The 24,077-nt window shown below is 35.3% G+C and overlaps 1 protein-coding gene across 1 annotated transcript in view; it reads right to left on the bottom strand.

The window, feature by feature from the left end:
- The window catches only part of TMEM67 (transmembrane protein 67), a 34,610-nt gene that overhangs the window by 4,473 nt on the left and 6,060 nt on the right, over positions 1 to 24,077 (bottom strand). Inside the window, exons 7-26 of the mRNA XM_074884471.1 lie at positions 22,895 to 22,957; positions 20,327 to 20,481; positions 20,102 to 20,210; positions 18,401 to 18,487; positions 16,335 to 16,400; positions 14,383 to 14,539; positions 13,874 to 13,997; positions 12,592 to 12,697; positions 10,561 to 10,617; positions 10,367 to 10,465; positions 9,783 to 9,881; positions 9,344 to 9,430; positions 8,520 to 8,619; positions 8,281 to 8,420; positions 5,672 to 5,812; positions 5,109 to 5,189; positions 3,908 to 4,024; positions 2,580 to 2,696; positions 2,393 to 2,497; positions 1,927 to 2,029 (exon numbers count right to left, since the gene is read on the bottom strand). Coding sequence (XP_074740572.1) covers positions 1,927 to 2,029; positions 2,393 to 2,497; positions 2,580 to 2,696; positions 3,908 to 4,024; positions 5,109 to 5,189; positions 5,672 to 5,812; positions 8,281 to 8,420; positions 8,520 to 8,619; positions 9,344 to 9,430; positions 9,783 to 9,881; positions 10,367 to 10,465; positions 10,561 to 10,617; positions 12,592 to 12,697; positions 13,874 to 13,997; positions 14,383 to 14,539; positions 16,335 to 16,400; positions 18,401 to 18,487; positions 20,102 to 20,210; positions 20,327 to 20,481; positions 22,895 to 22,957 — 2,113 coding nt within the window. The remainder of the gene's footprint in view (positions 1 to 1,926; positions 2,030 to 2,392; positions 2,498 to 2,579; positions 2,697 to 3,907; positions 4,025 to 5,108; positions 5,190 to 5,671; positions 5,813 to 8,280; positions 8,421 to 8,519; positions 8,620 to 9,343; positions 9,431 to 9,782; positions 9,882 to 10,366; positions 10,466 to 10,560; positions 10,618 to 12,591; positions 12,698 to 13,873; positions 13,998 to 14,382; positions 14,540 to 16,334; positions 16,401 to 18,400; positions 18,488 to 20,101; positions 20,211 to 20,326; positions 20,482 to 22,894; positions 22,958 to 24,077) is intronic.

The raw sequence follows: 24,077 nt of genomic DNA, 5'->3' as shown, positions 1-24,077 counted from the left end.
CAGCTTATTTTCATTACAAATTGTTTATGTCCTACTGCCATGAAATCCTAATTTGTGTCCAGACTTCTAGAAAACATGGCAGTCTAAACCATCAAACAATTTATTTATATCAACGCTTATGATTATCAACTGTGAAACAATGGCAGTCAAAAGACCAAACCTTTGTTGAATACTGCACAATTTGGAGACATCACATCATGTTTATACACTTAATTCTAATTCAGACATTGCATACACGACAATATTTATGGCTAAATAGACCTGGGGTTTAGAACAGGGTTTTGGAATGACTGATATTGCAAGGTGTGGAATCACAGACAGGCTGAAGAAAGCCCTAGTTATAGTTTTAAGGCAGATACTGGCTATCTGGCCACAATTATCCCTAAAGATAGCGCTTCACCATGACAGGGGAGGAGAGTCCATGCCTTTAATGAATTAGGTGTAGCTCAGACATCTAGACTGAGCAAAAATGTCAGACTACAACCACGGCTAGTTGGAAAGCATATGCTGCATTCCTGATCATATAGCAAGGTTTCAGATTCACACTAGGCTTCAGCTTTTGCGGCCTCGGAGTCATAGAGCAGGACAAGTTCTGCACAGCTCAATGATGTAATCTGCAGATTGCTACTATAGAAGAATAATGACATATTTAGGATGTGCAATGGTCATGTGATAATATCTATGGATTGGATTATGGTTGTCATAAGGTTTAGTTTCAGCTTAGAATAGTGAGGTGGGAGACCCAAGTACTTGGGGCACTCAAAATGAGGGCTTGCATCATCTTGGATCACTAGTTAATGTTTAGTTTTCATGCAGGTGATGGCCATATTTATGGCTAGGGGTGGAATCAGAGTCTGAACTATGGTTTTCAAGGATAATTTCTGATGTATTCCGTACAGCTCAGGGACTGAGGAAACAGACTGGTATCAGGCCTAAGTTCACAGCTCATATTTCATTGCAGTGTGGATACTGATCCCCAGACCACATTTGTTAATAGGAGGAGACCAGGATTCAGGGTTTCACAAACCTTGGAAATGGAGGACCTAACACTGGATGAGGATTCCAGTGAAGCAGGTATTGGTCACCTGGCAGTAATTATGAATAGGTTAAGGTTTTAGAGCCTTGGTGTTTCACAGCATCAATCTTCCAGGGATTCTGATTTAGGAACCTAGGTTGAAGGTTGAGATGTGGTCAAGAACTTTCACTAAATCTATTCTTAACACATGTACTGGTCACTTGGAAATACTTATGGCTAGGTTTAGCATGGGCTTGGGATTCAGGATGATGCACTGAAGAACCCAAGTCTGACTGATTTTGCATAGCTCCAGGGACCAGAATCAGAACTGGTGTCATTCCTGTTTCTGCTGGAATACTCATTTTTGCTATGGGTATTGGCAATGCTTAAAAAGCTTCAAACTAAAATAGTCAAGAATCCAAATTACTTAGTGGTGTCTGCAAAGGTGAGTGGTGTATTAATATCAAGTATTCCACTAAAACATCCTCACTCTGAACATCCTCTTTAAAGAAATTGACTTTCTGTACTTTTAGTTATTTCATAAGAAATTTGGTTCTATATAAAAAAAATAGCAGGGAGCTATTTAAATATTGTGAGTCTTCTTTCTGTTTACAAAGTGGATATTGGATCTACATAGCAAGTCAAAGGAGCACTTCATAAACACGTGCAACTCTCTACACAGTATCCTTTCAGTTGCCTAAAAGGGAAAACATTGCAGTTGAGTGACAAATTATAAATAGGATTTCTATAACCTGAAAAACTTCTCCTGAATACCTCCCTCAAAAGTGGTCATTTAATGACCACTCCTGCTGTAAAGTCCAGTTTAGATTGTAAATCCTGGGAAACAGATCTCCACAGAAACCTGCATACTTATAAATATGGTACAAATAACAAGTCACAAATCTTTTTACCATTGTAAAAGAGACTCTTCTCTATTGGTTCCATGAACTCCATGCCAAGAATTCGTTCAAGCAGCAACTTATCTTTAACAATATAATCCATTTCTTTATGAACCTATAAGAAAAGGAAAAACAATAATTCTTGTTTTATGATTTCAAAGAAAAAGTACTTGTTACAAAGTGAAGTACAGCTACTTAGACCTTTATGAATGGAAAAAAGCACTGGTCTATTCCAAGACAAAAATAAGTACATAATAAAAAAGGATTTGTCTTTTTTAAGAGCAGGCTGCACTGTTGGACAGCACTCTTTTTTTTTTTTTTTTCTGAATGAAGCGCTGTTCCAGTTGCCATAAAGTCTTTAACAACAAGTCTTTAAGCACATACACTTAAAGAGAAATTAGTCCTTCAGATTTACAATTTTTAGTCTCTACTTACTATAATTATGTTTTCTTTAATATAGTAATGTCAATATACATACGTGATCAATAAAAGAACTGAGAAATTTGTTCATGGTGTTGTATGCCCTTGTGCTTTGTTCAAAAGTATTTGTAGATGAGTCCAAAAGCCTAGCAGGACCACGTTTCTGAAATATAACATGACCATGACTTCAGCAGAAAAATTACCTATTTTAAATAACATCTACAAAATACAAATATCTCACTTACTCTTGTTAGGTTTTCATGAATCCTGTCATAGTGCAGTCGCATTTTTCTTGAAATGGAAATCTGAAATGTCTGGCCATCTGTGTTCGGTAACAAACCTCTCTGACTACATAGATTTTCCTATACAATTAAACCAATTGTAAATTAACATTATTAATGTGATTCATAGACCCCAAAAAAGTAAAAATATTTTAATTTCCTCTCTTTCATGTACACATAGTACTTAATATCTCTAAATATTTGAATCCACTGCACTCTTGGTTCTATTATAGCAAGATTTTCTTAGGACATGAAATCCTGACCCCTGCTGTCACAAAGTCATATTCCTCTTTTTCACCTGTGTTCAGTTCATTACCTTCTAATACATCTTTTGACATTCACTCTGAAGCCCTTTCTTTTATGTTTATCATTTATTCTATACTTGTCCTGGTTTTTTTGTGCTTTGGATTCCTGACTTTTGCCATATGTTTTTCGGGTCACATTTAATAAATCTCAAAAACCCCAAGAAAACAGAAAATTCAACATCTTCATAGGGAAAAAACTGCTTTTTCCAAAATTATATTAAAATAAACAATTAGGAAAAAAATATAGGAACAGACAAGTCAAAAATATTATTAAAAAGATTCCTCTACATTTCAGTGTTTGAGATTTAATTTTCATGTGTTTATGTTTTTTTCTGTCCACTTATCATTGAAATAGCAATATCCTTCATCTAAGGTACTTTCTTCCTACTTGTCCCTACAAAGGTGCAAAATGTCATGAAATTTAGTGCAAAGTGTTCCAATCTTGTATTAGACATTTTACATTTGCCTGATCTTGCAGCAAAGATACAACATACAATAAACTAGATAAAATACTTATTCAAATTAATTTCTGTAAAAAATAGGTTATATCACCACAGAAGAAGAGATGGAACAAAAGAATTTATTGGAAGAGCAGATGTTTCTTTACCAGGAGTTTTTCAGATTTGTCTCTTTATGAAAGTATTTTGGTATGCATCTTTTTGAATGTGGCCATGAGCTTATAAAAAGCTTCAATATCAAAAAGAAGGTTCTTAAATACACAAAAAAATTTTTTAGAAAAACAGGAATTTTAGATCTATGAAATCTGAAGAAGTAATAGAGAAGAAGAGATACTGAAGAAGAAGAAAGATGAAGAGCTAGTTAAAAGAACTATTGAGTCATATATTTACACACCAACAGCTGGTATCTTTTAATTATCATAACTTGGTGCAATGTAATGCACAAGAGCAGATGCATAATGCAAAGATGTGGGAGTTTTCAATAAAATAAATAATTAGAGCAGGTGTAAACTTTAATACTTTTACTTACTGCTTCTCTTTTTAGGTTCATATTCATTTCTTCCATATTAGTATCTGCCTGTCCATGCACAGAGCGACCATGAATATAATAACCAAAGCAGCTGTGTGACAAGAGAAACACTGAAATCTAAAAGAGATGGGGGAAGAGAAGAATAATTTAATTAAACATTATAATTTTATTTTTGAACTTTTGAATTCACAGTGGAGATCAGCAAGACCAGCCCTTCTACAAATGCAAAGTAGGCAGGTACCAAAATAAATATGGCAGAAAAATATTTACTAACTCTTTTACTGATTAGTTTTATCTATGTTTAACTAGAAATACACACCAGCTTCAAGTTTAGTTTATCAACAGCAAGGATCACTACTTAATTCCACAGAGCCAAAAAATTAAAGCAAAGTTATTAGCTTTTGATTCAAAAATTATTTCTGTGATACATAATACATATGCATGATCCCAGTTGAGCTCCTAGGAGACTATTTAACTGAATTTCATTCTGTATGATACAATGCTTATCTATCACATAGAACCCAAAATTAACTCTTTCTACAACCTATGCACTACATGTAAAGAAATGCTTCCTAATATCTAGTCTAAACCTTCCCTGGTGCAACTTGAGGCCATTCCCTCTTGTCCTATCACTCATTACTTGGTTAAAGAGACTCATCCCCAGCTCTCTGCAACCTCCTTTCAGGTAGTTGTAGAGGGCGATGAGGTCTCCCCTCAGCCTCCTCTTCTCCAGACTAAACAACCCCAGTTCCCTCAGCCGCTCCTCGTACGACATGTGCTCCAGACCCTTCACCAGCTTCGTTGCCCTTCTCTGGACACGCTCGAGTAATTCAATGTCCTTTTTGTAGTGAGGGGCCCAAAACTGAACACAGGAATCGAGGTGCGGCCTCACCAATTTGTTACTTATAATTCTGTGTGAGCATATGTAACCAATTAACTTTAAAAAGCAACCTAAAAATCACAAATCTAGAAGAACATATTGATACCTATGGTTCCAGAATCTTTTTCCAATTAAAGCTTAACTGAAATTTTCTTGTAGATTGCACCAATAAAGTGAGCTGAAAGAAACATTGACTTTGGCTGTTAGCTAGTAATCTCTGATTAAATTCAATGAATAAATATTATTTAATATTCTTAAAACTATCTTCTGTATTATTCTATTTAAAATGCCACTGTACAAATGAGACAAAGAAATACTTACATTGCTCATGCAACACAAATCAACAAATTGGCTTATCTTATCTTCAACAAATCTTTCATAAAACACAGAAAAAAATATAATCTGAAATAAATCAACCAAATTTTCTTTTATTAGTTCATCAGATTTGACTTTATTAAGCAATTATCTTCACAGTTTAACACCTACAAATTACAGACTTCTGTAGTGGCCACCATTGCATTGGACTCTATGAAATGGGATTGACATCCTTCCTCTAAGAATTAAAGTTGTAGCAATAACCCGTTTTTCATTTTGAACTTGGAGATACTTCAAAGTTGTTTAAAACAAAACAAACATGGTGCATAAATTCACATCTTTGAGAGGATTAAAATTCTGACTACAAAGTAAGATGTCTCATAGCTCAGAAGATTAATTTTGAGTTCTAAGGTGTAACCATGCTAAAGCAGCTAAAAGTCTAGATCAAGCAAAACAGTTAAGAATATACCCAATGCTATGATACATAGTATGGATGGCCTAGTAATATATTCTAGCTTCCAAGAACCAACCTGAAAATGATAATTCAGTATGTCATGTGTTTCACATACCTGTAAGAAGGCAATGGCTAACCAGAGTGCAGCAGATACACCAAATCTTAAAATGCGGCTCCAAGGAGCTATGTAACTCTCACTGCTTCTTGTAAGACTGGAAGAAGAATCCATTAAGGCCAGGTTTGAAAATCCCACCACCTGAAGAGATAAGACGGTCAATATAACAACATGAGGCAATGAATAGTATTAATTATGACCCATCATAACAGGAAATAGAAGAAAAAACTAGGAAAAATGGACGTGGGAATAGTAGCATGTTCACTATGATAGAGCCCAATTGTGTGATCCAGTGTTATTACATTAACATAATTAAAAGCATAAACTGTTCATATATGTGTTGATATGTAAATTCAGAAACATACGCAGCTAAATCTCATGAAAAGTCAACATTGATTTTTACTGAAAAAAACCCAAAAGATTCTACTGTTAGACTGCATAGAGATATTATTTCTGTCAAATTTCAGCTTTTTGGTCCTATATATTCCAGTGTTTAAATATTTTTTTTATCTGTTTTGCAACTGTAAGAAACTGATTTTTTTCTTTTTTGTTGACCAGAAATGTATTTCCCTCCACTGTTTTCATGGCTGAATCTACTTTAAACAAACAATCTAGAAAAAGTTCCCAAATAAAAAAGGAAACACTATGTCTTGAAACACTTAAGAGGGGAAAATTTGGTGAAAATCATTCAGAACTGAAGCTGCACCAGAAACATATTTGTGGTGGGTTGACCCCCACCACAGCAGGACAGGGAACAGGAAAAACAAAAGCAAGAAAAACTTGTGGATCAAGATAAAGACAGTTTAACGAGCAAAGGAAAGGGAAGAAGAAGGTGAAATAAAAACTCCATGACAAGTGATGCAAAGGCAATCACTAACTACCTCCTACAAGTAGACTGATGACCAGCCAGTCCCCAGAAAATCCCTCCCCTCCATTTTTATTGCTGAGCAAGATGGTATATGGTACAGAATACCCTTTGGTGAGTTGGGGCCTGCTGTCCTGGTTACGTTCTCCTCCCAGCTTCTTAGGCAGCCCCAGCCTCATCGCTGTTCAGCAATAGCCAAAGCACTGGTGTGTTATCAGCCCTGTTTTAGCCACAAATCCAAAACAGAGCACCCTATGGGCTGCTATGAAGAAAATTAACTCCAAGCTCAGTTTTGCTGCCAGAGTGCTATCTGCACTAGCCATGTAGCCAACAATGCCACAGCGACCCAGTGCCAACCAGAGGTTGCTGTGGTGCCAGACATGAGGCCTGAGGGGAGGGAGACTCCTTCTTCTACACTTTCCAACTTCCTCCAACTATTACTTTTCCTGGGCTGTTTTCTACTACTGTACAGCCTGTCACCATGATTTATGAGAACTGAACAGTCACTTTATCGAAATTGCTAACCCAGGAAGACAGGTTTTGAGCAATCCAGAAGTTTCCCCTTGTAGCAAGCAGGTGATGGTCGTATCTACCCCGTGCATTATACTTCTAGGGAAACTATGTTCCAAACTCCAGCATGACAATGAAAGTTATGAAGATTATCTGAGGTTTTCACAAACACCAATTTTAGCCTATTTAGGTATTTTTCACTACTTCCTCCACCACCAGTGGCAAGAAATGGATTCTCCAGTGGGAAATTCATAGCAGGAGTTGTAGAGCAAGATGTTAATCACTCTCTACTAAGAGTAGCCTCTCCCTTCTAGTAATACCAGGAACCTACAAAGAGTAACCTAAAGAGATTGTTAGTTTTGGGAATAAGTGCTCGCTTTTCTCCCATTTCTTCCTTGTAACATGGTACCTAAGTTGGTCCTGGCCTGTATTTACCAACAGCAAAACCACTGATGTAGTGAATGAGGAAAGTTTGGGTTGTTTTACTGTATTTAATTTAAAAGAAAAATAGGAAACTTAAAAACAGAAATATAAAAATGAATAAAAGTATTTAAAATATGTAAAAGAACCTCACAAAACAACTATATGCTATGTGCTTTAAGAATACTTCCCAAAATAAAAGTATTTACCAAACTACAGAACAAACAAACCAGAATGTTTTTGAAAGGCTAAAGCACAGTTTCTCACCTGTCCTTAAGCTGTAACTGAAGGCATACTGCCTTGTGTTATGCCATCAAAAAGAGAACTGGCACATTTAATTTCCTGCTTTATAAAAGGTCACTATAGCAAATTAGCAGGAAGGAAGCTCAGTTCAGATAAATATGAAACCAGAAATAAAGGTGTAGACTGTGGCAGGAGGGACCCAGTAGGCAAATAAAGAACTGAGTGTGTACTCAGATTTATCAGTCTCTTAAGCCATTTATGGTAATTCATTACCTTGAAAAAAACAAACAAACCTAACAAAGGTCTCTGAGGTAATTAAGGGTTGGTTTTGGGGTTTTTTTTAAGTCTTCCTTAATAAAATATTGCAATGACCTATACATACACACATATACATTTTAAAAATGTATTAAAATAATTGCTTTACTAAGGTACATGTTTTCAAGTGAACTTGAAGGTCATCCACTATTACCACAGAGAATGCAAGAATTAAAAACCAGACCCTTATGTTACACTCTGGTTATGAATCATAAAAAATTAGTAACATTAACAATAATAATTATAGTAATAATACCTCCAGAAAAAAAAGAACCGCAAGCACTTGAAAGAGGGGATTTATCTTCCTCACTGTCTGAATTTCATTCCATTCATTTGCTATAAAATATGTCCTCCATATGCTCACAGGTGCAGCAGCACTCCTAATAACACCTTCACCTAAAAAGAATACATATGATAGCTCTGAAATTTAATACTTGAGAGTAATATCCGAATTTAACGGAAGATGTTTATACAGACAAGCATAGTTTGAGTTACCTTCAACTGCTTTAAGAACTTTGCCCTTAGGTCTTTCCCAGTCAATAAAGAAAATATCTATAGTAAGTTGTGAAACCAGCAATTGTAAGAATTGCAGAGCCTAAGAAAAAAAAAGGAGAAATATAACAAGTAAGGACAGCAACAGAATATAGACAAAGATGAAGAAACAGTCACTGCACATGTCATTCATTAAACACAAGTAATATACTTGACTATACTTGAGACTGCAACTCGGTTACCAACTTTTGATACATCTTTTTTTTTTTAATTTAAAAGTTTAGAATAATGGTAAGTCATGTGATGATGTCCAAAATTATGAACAAAATACAGCAAAGTAAGAAATTTTTAAAAAATTACTATTTTCATATAACATATTAACCTGTATTATGAATTCAAATTCAATACCCATCATTAATAAAATACTTGCATGTCCCATGAAGACAGAATACCACTCTCTGAATTCTACAAGCATGTCTGAACACAATTATTTTAATATTTTCTTTTTAATCAAGAACTAACAGCACTTATATTCTGCTTCAAAAGAGCACTTGCTTTCTTGATATGGTGTTATTTTATGTGGGTTGCTTTACACCTTTACCCTTGGAAGAATAATTTTCCATAGATCATCTTCCTTAGATATTTTTTTCTCTATAAAGACTCCACAAAATAAATTTCTATGGAAAAATGATTTAATTCTTAGAATAATTGTTTATGTCTATACACTAATAAAATGAACTGTACAACATGTTTAAAAACAAGCTTTCTGAAAATATACAGAAGCATATGTTGAAATGTCTTTAATGCCAGAGGAAAAAAATATTTACCTTTAAACTAAATGCACATGCTATGTATGTAACAAAACCTTCTTCTTGAGATGGAAGTGGTAAGAGGACGGAGACAAACTGCTGAGCCTATAATTGAGAAGTTACACTGAAATAGTACGGATGGCATATGTAACAACATACTAAGTGCTTAAGAGTGAATAATGTTTTGCAGAAAAAGATCAATATTTAATGTGCAATCATTTTGAATTTATAAAATATTTTAAGTGACTATTAAGCAGACTGCAAGTACAATGAATCCTAAGGAAAAGAAACAGGTGAACGCAAAAATTTAAGCACACAAACCAGAATATGATATTGAACTTGCCTCAACAGTCTGACCAGAAAGGCAAAAAAAAAAAAAAAAAGAAAATGAATTTGTGTAAAAATATATGTAGTATTAATAGGCTTTCACAACACCCAAATCTGGAAGAACACTTACCTTGAAGAACACAAGCCAATAAATGCCTGTGCCCACTGTGATGATAAAGAAAACGTTGGCAAGGTCTCCCGCATAAAACAGTAAGAACTTCAAAACTGTCTGCAATTATAAAAACACACCATAGAGATCTGTAAAACTAATTAAGTAATGCATATGTACATTCATATAAAACATGCAGCTCACACTACAGGAAACTCTAGTACTGAAAAGTACCCTCGAACAAAATTTCTCTACTGCAGTCATATATTGATGGTATATTCAGTATCTGAAACTCCTACATGCTAGTCTTTGTTTGGAGAAGGATTAATCTGAAAACTAAGCCCACTAAACTGATTAGAACAGCTCTGTAAATACCTTTATTTTTAGGAAAAGTATTTCCTAATTGACAACATCAGAATCTAAAAAAATGCAAAAACCCTACTTCCTCAAGTGAGCCTAACTCCAGATCACAGTTCTATGCAGGTAGGCTAGAAATTATTTCAGTTACCTTAAGAAACAGAATAGTTATATCACAGAGAATAACAGCAAAAGTCTCCTCAAAGACAAGAAGATGTGTCTCTTTCTAGGTTGCCAGCTGTTTATACCTGCAGATCAATTATAGAGCTTCCTGTACGCCTCTTCCAGCCTGCAGTCTTGAGAAGGGACCATAACACTGCGAGCCCACCCAACACACCCAGCGTAATCTGAAGAGAAAGAAAAAATATTGGCAGATATTTTTAAAAACCAAAAAATAGAAGTATATCCTTATATTGACAAATTAAAGTGAAATACAACTTACGTCAGTCTGAATCTGAGCCTCTGACTGATTCATCTCATAACTGACTGAGAAGGAAACCTGAACATTAAGATACAAAAAGTAAATATGCATAGAAATTCTGAAATACTACAACCATTATAGACAGTGGTAGTTTTCACACTTTTAGTTGGTGGGAACTCCCATCTAGGGCTACTATACAATCTTCTTTTATTGTATACATCTGATCTGGTGTGCTACAGTGCCAGTCTTAGTACTAGCATGTGCTCTGTTACACTTAGTGCAGATTTTACCAACAGTAATGCTGGGGATAGATGCCTGCTATCTGCAAGTTACTAGCTGTACCTAATTATAATCCTTTCAAATGTGAATAATTTTTTTCATTCTGAAAGGAGACACCAAAGGTTTGATACTTTCCCTTTTATCAGTGTTGATTAAAAGTAACTTTAATGTAATGACACCAATATGCAAAATCATGAAGTGAGCTCTTATACATGGCTCAGACATGAATTATTTTCTTCCAGCTTGAATGAAATAAAAATTGTCATGCAGCATCAAAAGTGCTCCCTCCAACTTAAATATTTATCTAAACTACGACTTATTTTGACTTTGGTCTGAAAGATTTGTACAAGGAAGAAAAAAACATTTGTGTTGGTTTTATAGCATTCTCGCCTGAGTCTTTGTCACTGCAAAGCTACAGTTAACATAGGTATGATAATGAACAGTATTTTTAATTCAGTTTAAAAAAAAAAGGACAACCCCCTCCCAAACCAATCCTTTCTCCCTCTTCACCTTGGCTTCCCAAAACATTTGTTCCTGTCAGAACTCATTCTTATCACCCCACTTGAATTTAAGTCTAAATATGCTCAGTTACTAGAAGCTCAGTGTTTATAGAACTTGGAATGAAATTCAATGTATCTTTTTTCTTGCATAAAAATTGTTAAATGCAACAAAACATCCAAAATTGACAACACCTAAGTACATCAGATGTAGATGTAAGGGTAAAATAGTATAAGAGAAAATAGAGGAACTGAGAACAATTGCTTCTGCCATGGCCATTTGAATGAATTATTTTCTAAAAACAGTGCTGTTTCTGTGATTAAATGAAGACATAATTTAGGCAGAGAAGAATGTCTGACTATTTTTTCGATCTTCTAATTCCCTGTCTCTCCTTTCATGCAGCTAATATGGAATGCAAGGAATGATTCTAGCACCTGAAATTTCTAGCTAGATGTCTATCTGTACTGGAAACCTGAACTGTCAAAGGTTGATAAGCAAAAAATGTTAATATTATAATTTTTTTAAATAGCAGAATTATTTGACTATATTAAGCTCAACATTTTCAGTTTTTAAAGCAGTGTGATCTAAAAAACAAGGGACAGGAATGGGACATCTGAGCTGCTGCCCATCATGAGAAGTAAAAGGGCAAGTAGGAAATGCCCCTCCTGCATCTGCTACAGCAGAAGTCAGTGGCTTTCAGTAGAGAAAGATCCCCCAAACTGATCTCCAACCATTCTGGCTAGATTTTTGGATTATTTTACTTTAATTCTTAGAGATGTGCTGTAAAATAATACACAGCAGACAAAACACTAAAGGATGTTTTAGATATATTATCAGTATTTTAACTTAAAGTACAGGTGACTTGAAATGTCTGTGTCATAACAACCTTCTCTTAATGCATTGCTTTAAATAAAAATATTCAATTTCTTGCATAAATTGCTGGTTTCAGTGCATTGCATGAAGAGTACTCTTCTTGTTATTTTCTGTGCGTAATTTATTTGAACTGTAGCATACTCTAGCATTATCCAACCAACTGTAAAATTCTAAGTACTTCAAGTTAAAAAAGACTCAAAATAAATAAAAAATACTTTGAACTGCTTTGTTTTAAAAGCTTTACATTTTAGTGAAAACTTGCAACTTCAAAACTGAGCAGAACCAGAAAGTGCTTATTAGATTTTTATAACACCACCCAAAATGTTCACTCAACTGGAATTCCAACAGAACTAAAAGTATAATTAACAGATCAGTTCAATTAAGATAGCACAAAGATCTCACCATCACACTCTGGGTTTCAGGGTTTTGGACAAGCACATCTGTATAAGCAATAGTAATTAGAGGAGGGTAGATAGTTCCTCTCTGAGTATGGGATACCAGACGAATACTGCAGAAATACAGAGTATTATTTTTAATACAGAAAATGAATGAGTTGCTTGGAAAGCATTAATTGAAACTTGTACTAATAAGAAAAAACTAAATGAACAGAACAACCTGATCAATAAAATGAGAGTTTCAAACCCAATGACATGGCAATTCACATTTTAAAAGCAACTGGAGTGTACAAAAGCATGTACACAAATATATAAAAAAAGAAGCTGGGAAGGTTGGTTTATTTGTAAGAAAACAGCTGAATCAATCTTTACCTACTGCTCACATTACAACAGCCGCAACTGAAGCCAATTCCAAAAGTTAACTTTTCTCGAAACTTTACAGAAAGACCTTTTTCATGTGCATTTTGAATTTTTGGCCTCATCCTTTTTTCAAAGCTAGGGGTGGGAGGGGGTTCTCCTAAAATACGTAAGCTAATCCTTATTTTTCCAAATAACGTAGTATGCAATTCTCAGCAAACTGAGTTAGTTCTTAATCTTCAGGATGATTACTTGTATGGATCAGTACACAGTACTACTCAGCAATCTTTTAAACTCATAAATTGTGAAGAAGAGCTGAAGGAAAAGGGAGATCTCAATTTTTAGACAGTCTTCTCAGAGGAAGACATTATATAAAGAAGGAAAAAAAAAAGAGGTTCTTTCAAAACATATTCCAGCTGAGATTAACCATCAGTAATGACCCTAACAGGCAGTCTCACAATTTCAGTTAAATAACTACAAGCCTATTCTGGATTGTACAACGGAACAGGCAACAGTCTTTAAAAACACTGCAAAAAATAATACTGAGTATGAAATAGCATCCCTGTATAGTCAGCACATACACATCGAAAAAGAATCAACAGAGGAGCTTCTAGGTCTTTCTAGACGACACCTGCTTCTAAGAGGTGACTGAATGTCTGCTAAGGTGCATTATGTATACATAGTCTGATCTATCCTACCTGCAAAGTAATCACAGTAGTTTTAGCCCCCACAAGTCCATGTTTGTGTTTTCTCACTCACTCATCAGAACAACCTATGGAAACCCTTGCTATTTCCAAGTGTGCAATGGAAAAAGCAGCACAGGACATACTAGAAACAACATAATAAACAACTTTCTTTTAAGATAATAAAATGCAGACTGCAGAAAACTGGCTTTATTTGCTATGTATTATATATTACATGCAATTAATCACCTTATTGTTATTTTGCTAGCAATCCGAATTACTCTTGGTAGTTTTCCCAAGTCATTCTCTTTTCCACTTAGCGCATCCACCAAAAAAAATCGACGAGTCAAAAGCCAGTTGTTCATATTACTGCCTTTGAAAAAACATGACAGTCACTTAATATTTAAAAAGAATGAAATCTACTAGAAACGATACCTATAACTGTTTAATACATATAACTGTATAATACATATAACTGTATTCAGGATGTAAAATTATTTTCAACTTAAACAAATACATAACAAAATTAGATTACTTTATTTGTTCATATTATTTATTGGGCTGGTGTATGCAATCAATGGTTGCACTTAACACTATCAGAACGTGCCCATAAAATAGTAAATTCTTAAAACAGAAACAAGTTATGGTGTGTTGTGGTATCTCTAAAAACAACTCAGTAACAGTAATTAATACAAATTACTTCTATCTGAAGCTACACAGATTATTTAAACTCACAGAAATGTTACTGACAGTCTTACCTTGATTAACAAACATTTCACTGTATTGAAGATTCAAGTTTAAAACTGGCACAGCCCAAAGATATTGTTGTCCATTGTCACCATTATATTCAATGAATAGGTCATAAAAGATTGGATTAGCAAAATCCAATAAAATCTTGGAAACTGAAACTTTGCACTACAAGAAAAAGAAGTTAAAATAAAAAGATCACTTTAGCCATTTAATGCTTTTATCAAGTTGTGGATTCTTCCCTTACAAAATTATTGTGGAATCCCTTTGACTTCTTCACAAAAGACAAGGCATTCCAGCTATTTGCAAGCAATTACAAAGTGCTAACGACTTTATACAAACCTCTTAGAAATTAGTGCAATTGACTAGAATGACTAATGTGGAGAATGAAGCTCTGCTAACATTTTTCAACAGATTAGGAAAAAATATCCTAGCAAATTTCACAGACATAAAATTTGAAACAGCATAAACACTAAAGTCAAGAAACATCAATGCTGAAGTCATGGAGTACTGTGTTTGGTTCTGAGGTCACCAGTACAAGAGAGAAATGGACTACTTGATGTAGTCCAGTATAGGCCACTAAGATGATGAAGGGACTGGACCATCTCTCCTACGAGGAAAGGCTGAGGGAGCTGGGACTGCTTAGCCTGGAGCTGAGAAGGCTCAGAATCTTATCAATGTGTACAAATATCTGAAGGAGGGCATACAAGACAGCCAGTGGTGCCCAGTGACAGGAGGCAATGGGCACACACTGAAACAAGAGGCTCCCCCTGAGCATCAGGAAGCACTTTTTGACTGTGAGGGTGACTGAACACTGGCAGAGGTTGCCCAGAGAGGTTGTAGAGTCTTGCTCCTTGGAAATATTCAGAAATTGTCTGAATGATGTCCTGACAACAGGTTCTACAGACTCAATATATCAAAAAAAGAATAACCATACTTGACTAGTTCAATGATCCTGAAATACTGAAATAGGATTCAACAACATCAAACAATATGGAAAAGTGAAAATATTTAACAAAGATTTGTCAAAATTATTTGGTAAATACTTTAGTTTTCAAGGACTAAAGCTTTAACAGCTATTATGCTACAGGACTTTCACACTGCCCAGGTAGCAACCAGAGTTTATACATTTTTATACTGCAACACATAATGTGGGGAATGGTTTTGAATGTAGATGAGTTAATAAATAATATTATTTGAAATCTAATGATGCTGCGCACACATATGGAGTTTTATAAAAATAAAGATGTTATTTCTCCACCCATCTGCCAAAGAGACTACCACCTCCCCATTTAACATGTAAGTGACAAAAATTAATGATGCTTATTGCTGGCAGAACCACGTCTGTGGCTGATTGAATTTAGCACCTAAGTATACACAAGCTCAAGTGTTCTATCTCCTTTTCCTTTCCTGGTGTTTAGCAAGGTGCAAAAACTCCGATAGTTTTTTCCATAGTTAAGACAGCTAAAGAATCTCTCCTCTGATGAGTTATCTGTTTGATTAAAACTTGCCTTCAATCTCTTTATTGAACTCACTGAAATCAGGGCATACTTTAAAGAGTTAACGGACATGGCATGATTGCATATGCCTTCTTTCCATATGAAACTTGGCCAAAGATGGAGACAGGAAAATTAGAAGTTACGACAGAAAGTATATGACTGTCAGAATTCAGGCACTGTGTGCTTCCACTGAGAAGTCAGCAACCTCACTAATACAAATGCTAGTTCAATTTATTTTGATTATCCTTTGTAATAAACAAGTTTTGTGATGTATAAATATTCTTTAAAAATATATTATATCACTCAATAATAAAGAAATTAAAATAAGCAACAGTTTCACAAGAAAGAAGTCCACATTGCATCTTATAGCTAAACTCCAGAGGTCCTTCAATATGCACTGAATTACTGAACATGTATAAAGCAACTAAATTAAAATTCAGAATAGCATCTTATCTCTTACTTACACTTTGTTGATAAGTTGTTCCAAATGTGTAAGCTGCATTCAATTTAGTTTGGGTATCAGGACAAAGCTGAACAAAACATAATTATAATTAGGTTAATTCAAAAGGTATAATTTTCTCACATTAAATATTTACAGGTACCCCAAGCAGTTTATGTGTTCACAGTTCTCACAAAAGATATTTTGTTCTATTTTTTAAGAAGAGAGGGATTGAGTTTGAAGAGTAAACACGATTATTTATTTTACTAATACTGGTGTTCTTAAAATGCTGTTTTAGCTTATTCATACTGGCATAGTATTTTTCATTTCCATTACTGAAGTTGAAATCTGTGGACAGCAGCATCCAACCAGGCAAGATAATCTTTTTGGGGACTGAATGTTCAATGCACTGTGCTGCCTCAAGCTTTATTAGTGGCTTCTGCTAAATCCAAGAATCCCAGGAGAAAAGAGCTCCACATTCATATTGCCCCCCTTTCTCTTGAGCTAGCATTCTCACAGGATCAAAGTTACAAAGGCAAGTAACAGATTTTTTTTTTTCCTTTTTCAGTGTAACTGTTACATTTTATGCAAAGAACAAATCATTCTAATCAGAACCCAGGAAAATGGACCAAATTCTAACTAAATGAGCATGGCACTTAGTGGAGGGCGTAGCCATTTTCCCAACATGAAAATCAAGTCTAAATTTACATAAAACACAATTCTATTACTGTGCAACTGAAATCCTGGGAATTGTTACTATTATGCATTGAGATTGCTTTAGCACTGTGATGTCTTATCAACATGCACAATCTATTACATTAAAAGAGGCTGTGAGTGGAAAAGCTATTCCTTTCCAATTGATTTTGATAGCTACTAAAAGCTCTGCATTTAGGAAATTAATGTCTCCCAATAAACCTTAAAATCTATGTCAAAATATATAATTTTCTATGCACAGTAATTGGCTTAGCAACCTGTTTTCTCAGACACTAGTTTTCTTTACAATTTGAGAGGCAGATGTAAGACAGTTCATCCTGAGACAATAACAAAAGAAATAGCAGTCACTATCTAAATCCTGAATGTCAGCTGTTCCTCTGTAGATACTGAAGCATTTGAAGTGACATGCTCCATGAATAGCCTGAAAAAGGGGGCAGACAATTCCCAATTGTTCTTGCTAGTTTTCCTATTGTTGCCTGCCTAGGGAATTGCTGAGTGCCTAGATCACCACTGGACTGCTAAACAAATTCTACTCTGTAATGTGTTTCACAGCTGCCAATTTCTGTTAACTGTTAGGCTAATTACTTGCTACTTGCCGCTTACTTGCGTTTTTCATACCCTATCTATAGAGCATGGTACTGCCGAAGTAGGTGTGTGTGCAACTGAAATCTGAGGGTAGAATGTTCAAGGGTACTGTGAATCTTCTAGCCAATGTTCCCCATTTCTATTTAAAGCCTCCAAGTGAGTTTTTAAAACTTTCTGTTTTGAAAAAGCCAGGCAGATCCTGGCCAAAGTGTATATTTTTATATTTAAACCCAAAAGAAATAAGCAAACAAAAAATCCCAAGAGAACCTAAAGAAAATGGGGTGGTAGATCAGTTTTCCTACCTCTCTTGACAACGACATAAGGACTGATTTGCTTTGGCATCCCCATAAGGTGTGAAAACAGGTGACAGCACCTAATAGGGACATACTCATAGAATCATCTGTAAATGTATGTGGACTGAGAGCTAAAGAATATGCTTTTCTTGACAAGAAAAAGAGGGCTAATAATAAATTATGTACATGGGTAACTGCATGCTGAGTGGAAGAAAGAGATGGTTGGTTCCAAACGACTGGTGCTGTTTCTCAGAAATTTCCAAAATTCAAAATTTATATTGGTCCAATGGATGAAGGCAATGTTGCTGAATTTATACTTCTGATTTTGTAGAGATCATCTCGAGCAAGAATCAAGGGCTATTTTCCCCTAATCTAGCTCTATAGTTATTTTATGAACTGTCACTAGTATAGTAACCAAACTCTTGACTTCTGTTTTAATTTGGCTAAAGGCAATCAGAATGTTATAGTATCAACAAAAGATAATTAAAATCAAACATACCTGTAAGATGCCTCCTTCCAAGCTTTGCCATTTAAGGAAATTTCCTGCTGCATCAAATGAGGCTGCAATAAACTGCAGCTTTACATCCTGATGATGAAAAAAGATAAAGAAACAATGAAACTGCCATGAAGTGGACATACACATTTTAGGGACTGCTGTCTCATCATTTGATGCTTCCCTAAAACTTTCATCACAAAGCTTCATTTTTTTCCCCCCTTTGATTTTATGTTTTTAATCTTGGTTTTGGTAGTTTACTTTTTTTAAAAAGCATACATTACCATTCTTCTACAGCTTCACTGGTGATGTGGAAAAAGTTCCAAATACTTCTACACAGGTAGATGTGCCCTAAACTAATCAGAAATCTATGCAGATTTCTAATGTATACCAGGCTGGGATCTTGAGGGCTTCAAGGACCTTCAGTGTTAGGAAAAATAGTGAGTATTTTAGTTGTTAAAACAACTGCTGCATTGCAACGTTGTTTAATTTAAAACACAACATTTTAGAATATGGCTGAAAAAACCTAATATTTTAGAGTCAGTAAGAAAACAAGATAAATTTGGCAGCATAACTGACAAACAGGTTATCACTATCACTACTTACTTTCTGTGATTAGTGTAACTTGAATAAGCTATTACAATTATTCTAATTTTACAATGAATCTGTAAAATAACACACTTTACTGTTTGATTTACTGTTTGATTCCTTCTTAAAACTGTGCCAGTTAACAAACTACTTCAGCAGTCCATCCCTTCCAGGGATGGATACCTGGCTTTGTTAACACTGAAATGATTGTTTTTCCTCACCTCTTTTTTTTTTTTTTTTTTTTTTCCTCTAATTCACTGTAGGAAAAGGAAAAGGCTGCAGTAATAGACCGAATCCATCTCTGATACAACTCAGCTTGTAGAGATTTGTAACAGAAATATTAAGGTTGATATAAATGAAGTAGGGATAGAAATGCATGTGTAAGCATCAGAAGCAACAAAATGAAAGGGTTAAACACCACATAGCAATAATGAGGAACACTGTTCCCAGCAATAAAGCTAGAGAAATGGGTTGTGATGAATCCATGGCACAGACAACTTGTCAGTATAAGACCCTGCACTGTACCAGAATAGCAGCAAAGTTACAGCACATCACATATACCCCTCTTCTTCCAATGAGGTCACTAGGAAAACTGACAAAAGGATGCATATATTTCAAACAAGGGAAAAAGACAAAGCCCAATTTTGCCTCAGATTTACAGAGATTAAAGTAAACAAGATTCTGAAGGAGAGTGCCAAAAAAACTAGTAACTCCTAAGGGGTATAAAAGATTTGTCTAATTACTAGTTCATCGCTGCCAATCCAGAGTAACCTTGGGGACACAATAAGGACTTAACAGCTGGCATCCCTTATTCCTTGTGTCACACACAATTGATCCTGGTCAGACCACCCAGGCAAGCACATGAGAATGTAGGTATGAGAGTGTGAGCAAAACAAATGCGTGAGCGAGTGAATGTAAGTCAGTAAAATCATCTTACATAGAGATTTTTTACATAAATACTGCCTTCCTCTTCTGTAAGATCTCACGCTGAGTTTTGTTACACTAACTGCCTAAAAATTATCTTTAGTGGAGCCACATCTGTAATAAATCTAACCCTCTTTATGTGATGACGTCCTCTTCCTAATGTCTGCTTCCCCATGTCTACCACCCAACACCTACCTTATCTGTTCCTTTAAAACTGAAGATTGTAGGGAAATGATTTGCCTCAAGCACTTGGGATGCTAATCCTGGTTGATCACCGTAATATAGCCATGGAAGATTATGCCGCCTGAAAAATTACAATGTTTTCTCTAAAGAAACAATGTTTTGCACCAAAGAACATTTAGAATAACAATTTCAATAAAACATTATTAAAGACCAAAAGTTATGGAAAAGGCAACTTACCAGAAGGCTATCGAATGAACTATGCCTAGCCTTGCTGTATTGACATAAATATACTGAAATAAACCACAGGCATCAGTACCTGAAGAACTCAATGAGTTCATATTCATCACACACATATTTCCAAGAGCTTGGCATGCTGTTAGATTAGAGTACAACTGCAGTGGAGAAACACAAGAACACAAAAAAGTATTTATTTACCCCTCCTCTTGGTGAGGCAGTCATAAAATTAATGTTACCTTTAATAAGCCACTCCTAAACTGTCATTTTTACTTGAAAGTAATTTTGTTTTGTCAACACCTAATATTTTCTCCCAGCTATTCAGGTTCCATATTTTTATAGGTCTGCAGATGGCAGCATGAAATCAATCCTCTTATTTTTACAGTTTGTTTTAGTTGCATCAGCTAGATGGTATGATGTGACAGAAATGTCAAAATCTGCATTTAGAAAATGAAGTAAGAATCAAAATGTTTAACACCACTTAGGCGGTACGACAAAGATGACTCCATCAAAGACCTAAGACTGACAACTACCATTGCATGTATCGCAAATATCTTCTTTTGAGTTTTAGTACTTTTTCTATTCTGCTGTTCCTAAACTATGTTGTATTTATACCATTGCTCAATTCTGGTAAACAAACCACTGCCATGATAGACAAAAGTAGTGCCTGGCATCTGTGCAGCCATCACTGCACTAGTATTAACTTGCCACTGCCTATTGCCTTTGTGCGGGTCAGATCGGCAGCTGCACGTTACAGTCAGGCACTACCTCTGAAGAGCTGAGCAGGCTGAGGCAGATAAACAGGATAAACTTAGGTAAGTGATGAGGACAGTCTCACTTTGTAAAAAAGAATAGGATAAGTAGGACAATACATCTCAGAGCTGTGTGTATGAGATGGTGATGGGAGCAGCCACAAAAGTGATTGGGGAAAGTACTGAGCAGAAGTCTGCTGAAATACTGACAGAGAGAATGCCTGCCAGCCTGGGAACCAGGCCTGGGAATCAGAAAGATCCTTGAGAAGTACAGCTGGGTACCTAAACACCAGAGACATCTTGAAATGTCATCAATAAGCACAAAACCAAGGAACTGTAACAGCTGCTTATCATCTGGAAAGGTGAAAAATAGTCTGGAAAAGAGGGAAAAAATTCTAAAAAAGTAGCCATTGGCAACTGCTATTGGCTGTTCTAGCTGAAAGAGCAGAAAAACAGTCTGGAAAAATACAAACTGGTTTGAGAGAATATAAAATATCATCATCTATTGGCTGCTTCAGGTGGTGCTGTCCAATGCTGCCTTATGTCTCTGTGATATAGAAATTACTTACTTTATACCCAAAATGAAGAGTGAATCTGTCCCTGTCAGTCTGTCTGTCTCTCTCTCTCACACACTCACACACACACACACACACACACACACACACACATAGAACTTCCCCTGCACAACCTTTTCTATGAGCTCTCCTAGGCAAGTTATGGCCTAGGACCACTGCTGGGGACAGCTGGCCGACTCCAGACTCGTGATGTGGGTCATCTTCGAAGTGAGACTTCATCTGTCATCAATTTCAAGGCACCACTCCTGGGAGTGGTTTGGTGAGCACTGCACTGGCACTATTTTGAATAATATATATATATAGGTGTGGATATAGGTAATTGATGATAAGTGTATTTGCTGCTTTACTAGTGATAATTTTGTAGTAACTTGTAATATTGAAATATATGCTTGCTGCTACTATTGATTGCTGCTTCCATTAGAATACATATATACTTGCTTTATTAATCATAAGTATACTTAATTTACTAATAGTAATTTGTAGTAATCTGTAATAAAGAAATGTAGGAAATAAAGACTCCGCGTGCTTGTGTGTTATGGAATTCTGCAAATCCACTGTTGTGATCTTTATATACCTGTAGGCCAGGTAACTCTTTGCGTTGTGACAGATTAGGAGAAAAAGTAGGGCCTGAGAAGTTAAAATCTGATTTTGAGGAGAGGAAATGAGGATGTGTGATAATTGGTAAAAAGGAGGCAGGGGCATATCCCCTTCACAAGTGTGCATGATTCTGTTGCTGCAGCCACTCTTCCACCCATGGCTACTGCCACTCGGAGCAACATAATGGTAAATAACACTTGCATACATAAAGGAAAGCAAAGCTAAAAAGGATGGTTCTATGATCATCCTTCTCCATCACAAAAAAAATTGAGTAACTGAAAGCCAAATAAGAGGTAAGGACCAATTGCCGATCAATACCAAATATGTAAGAAGTTAATTTTCTGAGCAATCCCTTACTGGGTATACTCAAGAACAGTTCACATACCTACTGACTATTGCAGGATTTTTTCTTTAACCCCATTTACCTTGTGAAGATTCCAACCCTGGAGACTTGCATTAACATTGACTAGTGCTCAATATTCTTTCTAAACATTCTATATGTGTATTTCTTTCTTATTTACTGTCATCTCAAAATAAGATTCTTTAAAAATAAGCAAGCTAACTTCCAAAAATTACAAGTTCCATGGTTTTATACAGAGTATCACTTCTGTATAAAAAAGCAAACTGCAAACATTAATGAAACTCACCCAACAGGCAGAGGCTGAGGACTGCAGGTTTTTCAGAAACCATACTGATGTCAGTGTTATACCCTGTAAATAAGGAACTACTTCACTGCCTTTGTTCAGAATAATTTATCCATAATATAAGAGTCTGGAAAACTGTCAGCTAAAAGATGCTACTTATTTTTTCTAAGAGCTTTCTGTCCTTTGTAAATGTCTCAGTCAAACCAGCTCAGTTCAAAACACAACCATAATGCAATAATTTCTTTCGCTTCACTAAATTTGACAAAATATACAGAACAAGAGCAGAAATATTTAAATCTGGAATATGGATTCTGTGACAAGGTAGTTTTCTTTACTGTACAAGGGAAGTACTAATGATTTCAAGGGTAAGGTGTTGACTGGGTTGTAAATTTAACTCAGGACTAAATTTGCCAAATTAATTATTTGAAACCTGCTTTTTATAACTACTCATACTTGAACTAAACATAGCTTTCGTACATACTGTAAGCAACTGAAAAGGCATGTTTTCAATAAAATGTTATTTAGAAGATGACATTTTCAGAAAGCAAGACTGATATTTGCTGTCAGGAAAATTGAAGACTGCTTTTTGCTTTCTTTCAAGCAGTGGCCTTTAACATTAACTCAGTTAAGAACAAAATACATCTATTAGCCACATAGCATTTCCTGAATTCAAAACTACTTGGAAAATGGTCCTAACTTTGAGATTTCACAACTAATAAAAGTTCATTAGCTAAAACACTTAAAACACCTTCTTCTCAATAGAACATATTTTCATCCATTAGCCAATTCAAGGAGTTGAACAATTTCATACACAATCTCAAATTGCATAGGTGTCCATTTTCTTCTACCAGCTCTAATCGTCTGACAACTAAAAATGCCCTTTCAATCCTTATATCTCCTTTCAAATATTTTATATAAATATCAACTACATATTAAAAAAAAAAAAAGGAAAGAAAAAGCCCAGAGGCCCTCATAGACTCTTCAGAATGTTTTTGTGATACAAGAGTGTGTTTTAAATACATATAATTAATACAACAGACCACTTGCTACTTATTTTGATACTTAATCCATGTAAATTACTTCCTTTCTTCAGTTTCCAAGAGGGCATGAATTTTCTTAAACATATTCCATTACAACAATGTTTGTCTGGTCTACATGTCTACAGTCTATCTTGATGCATATCACC

This window comes from Strix uralensis, chromosome 1 (assembly GCF_047716275.1).
Source record: "Strix uralensis isolate ZFMK-TIS-50842 chromosome 1, bStrUra1, whole genome shotgun sequence".
Classification (NCBI taxonomy): Eukaryota; Metazoa; Chordata; class Aves; order Strigiformes; family Strigidae; genus Strix; species Strix uralensis.
This window is presented reverse-complemented; position numbering and strand designations above follow the sequence as displayed.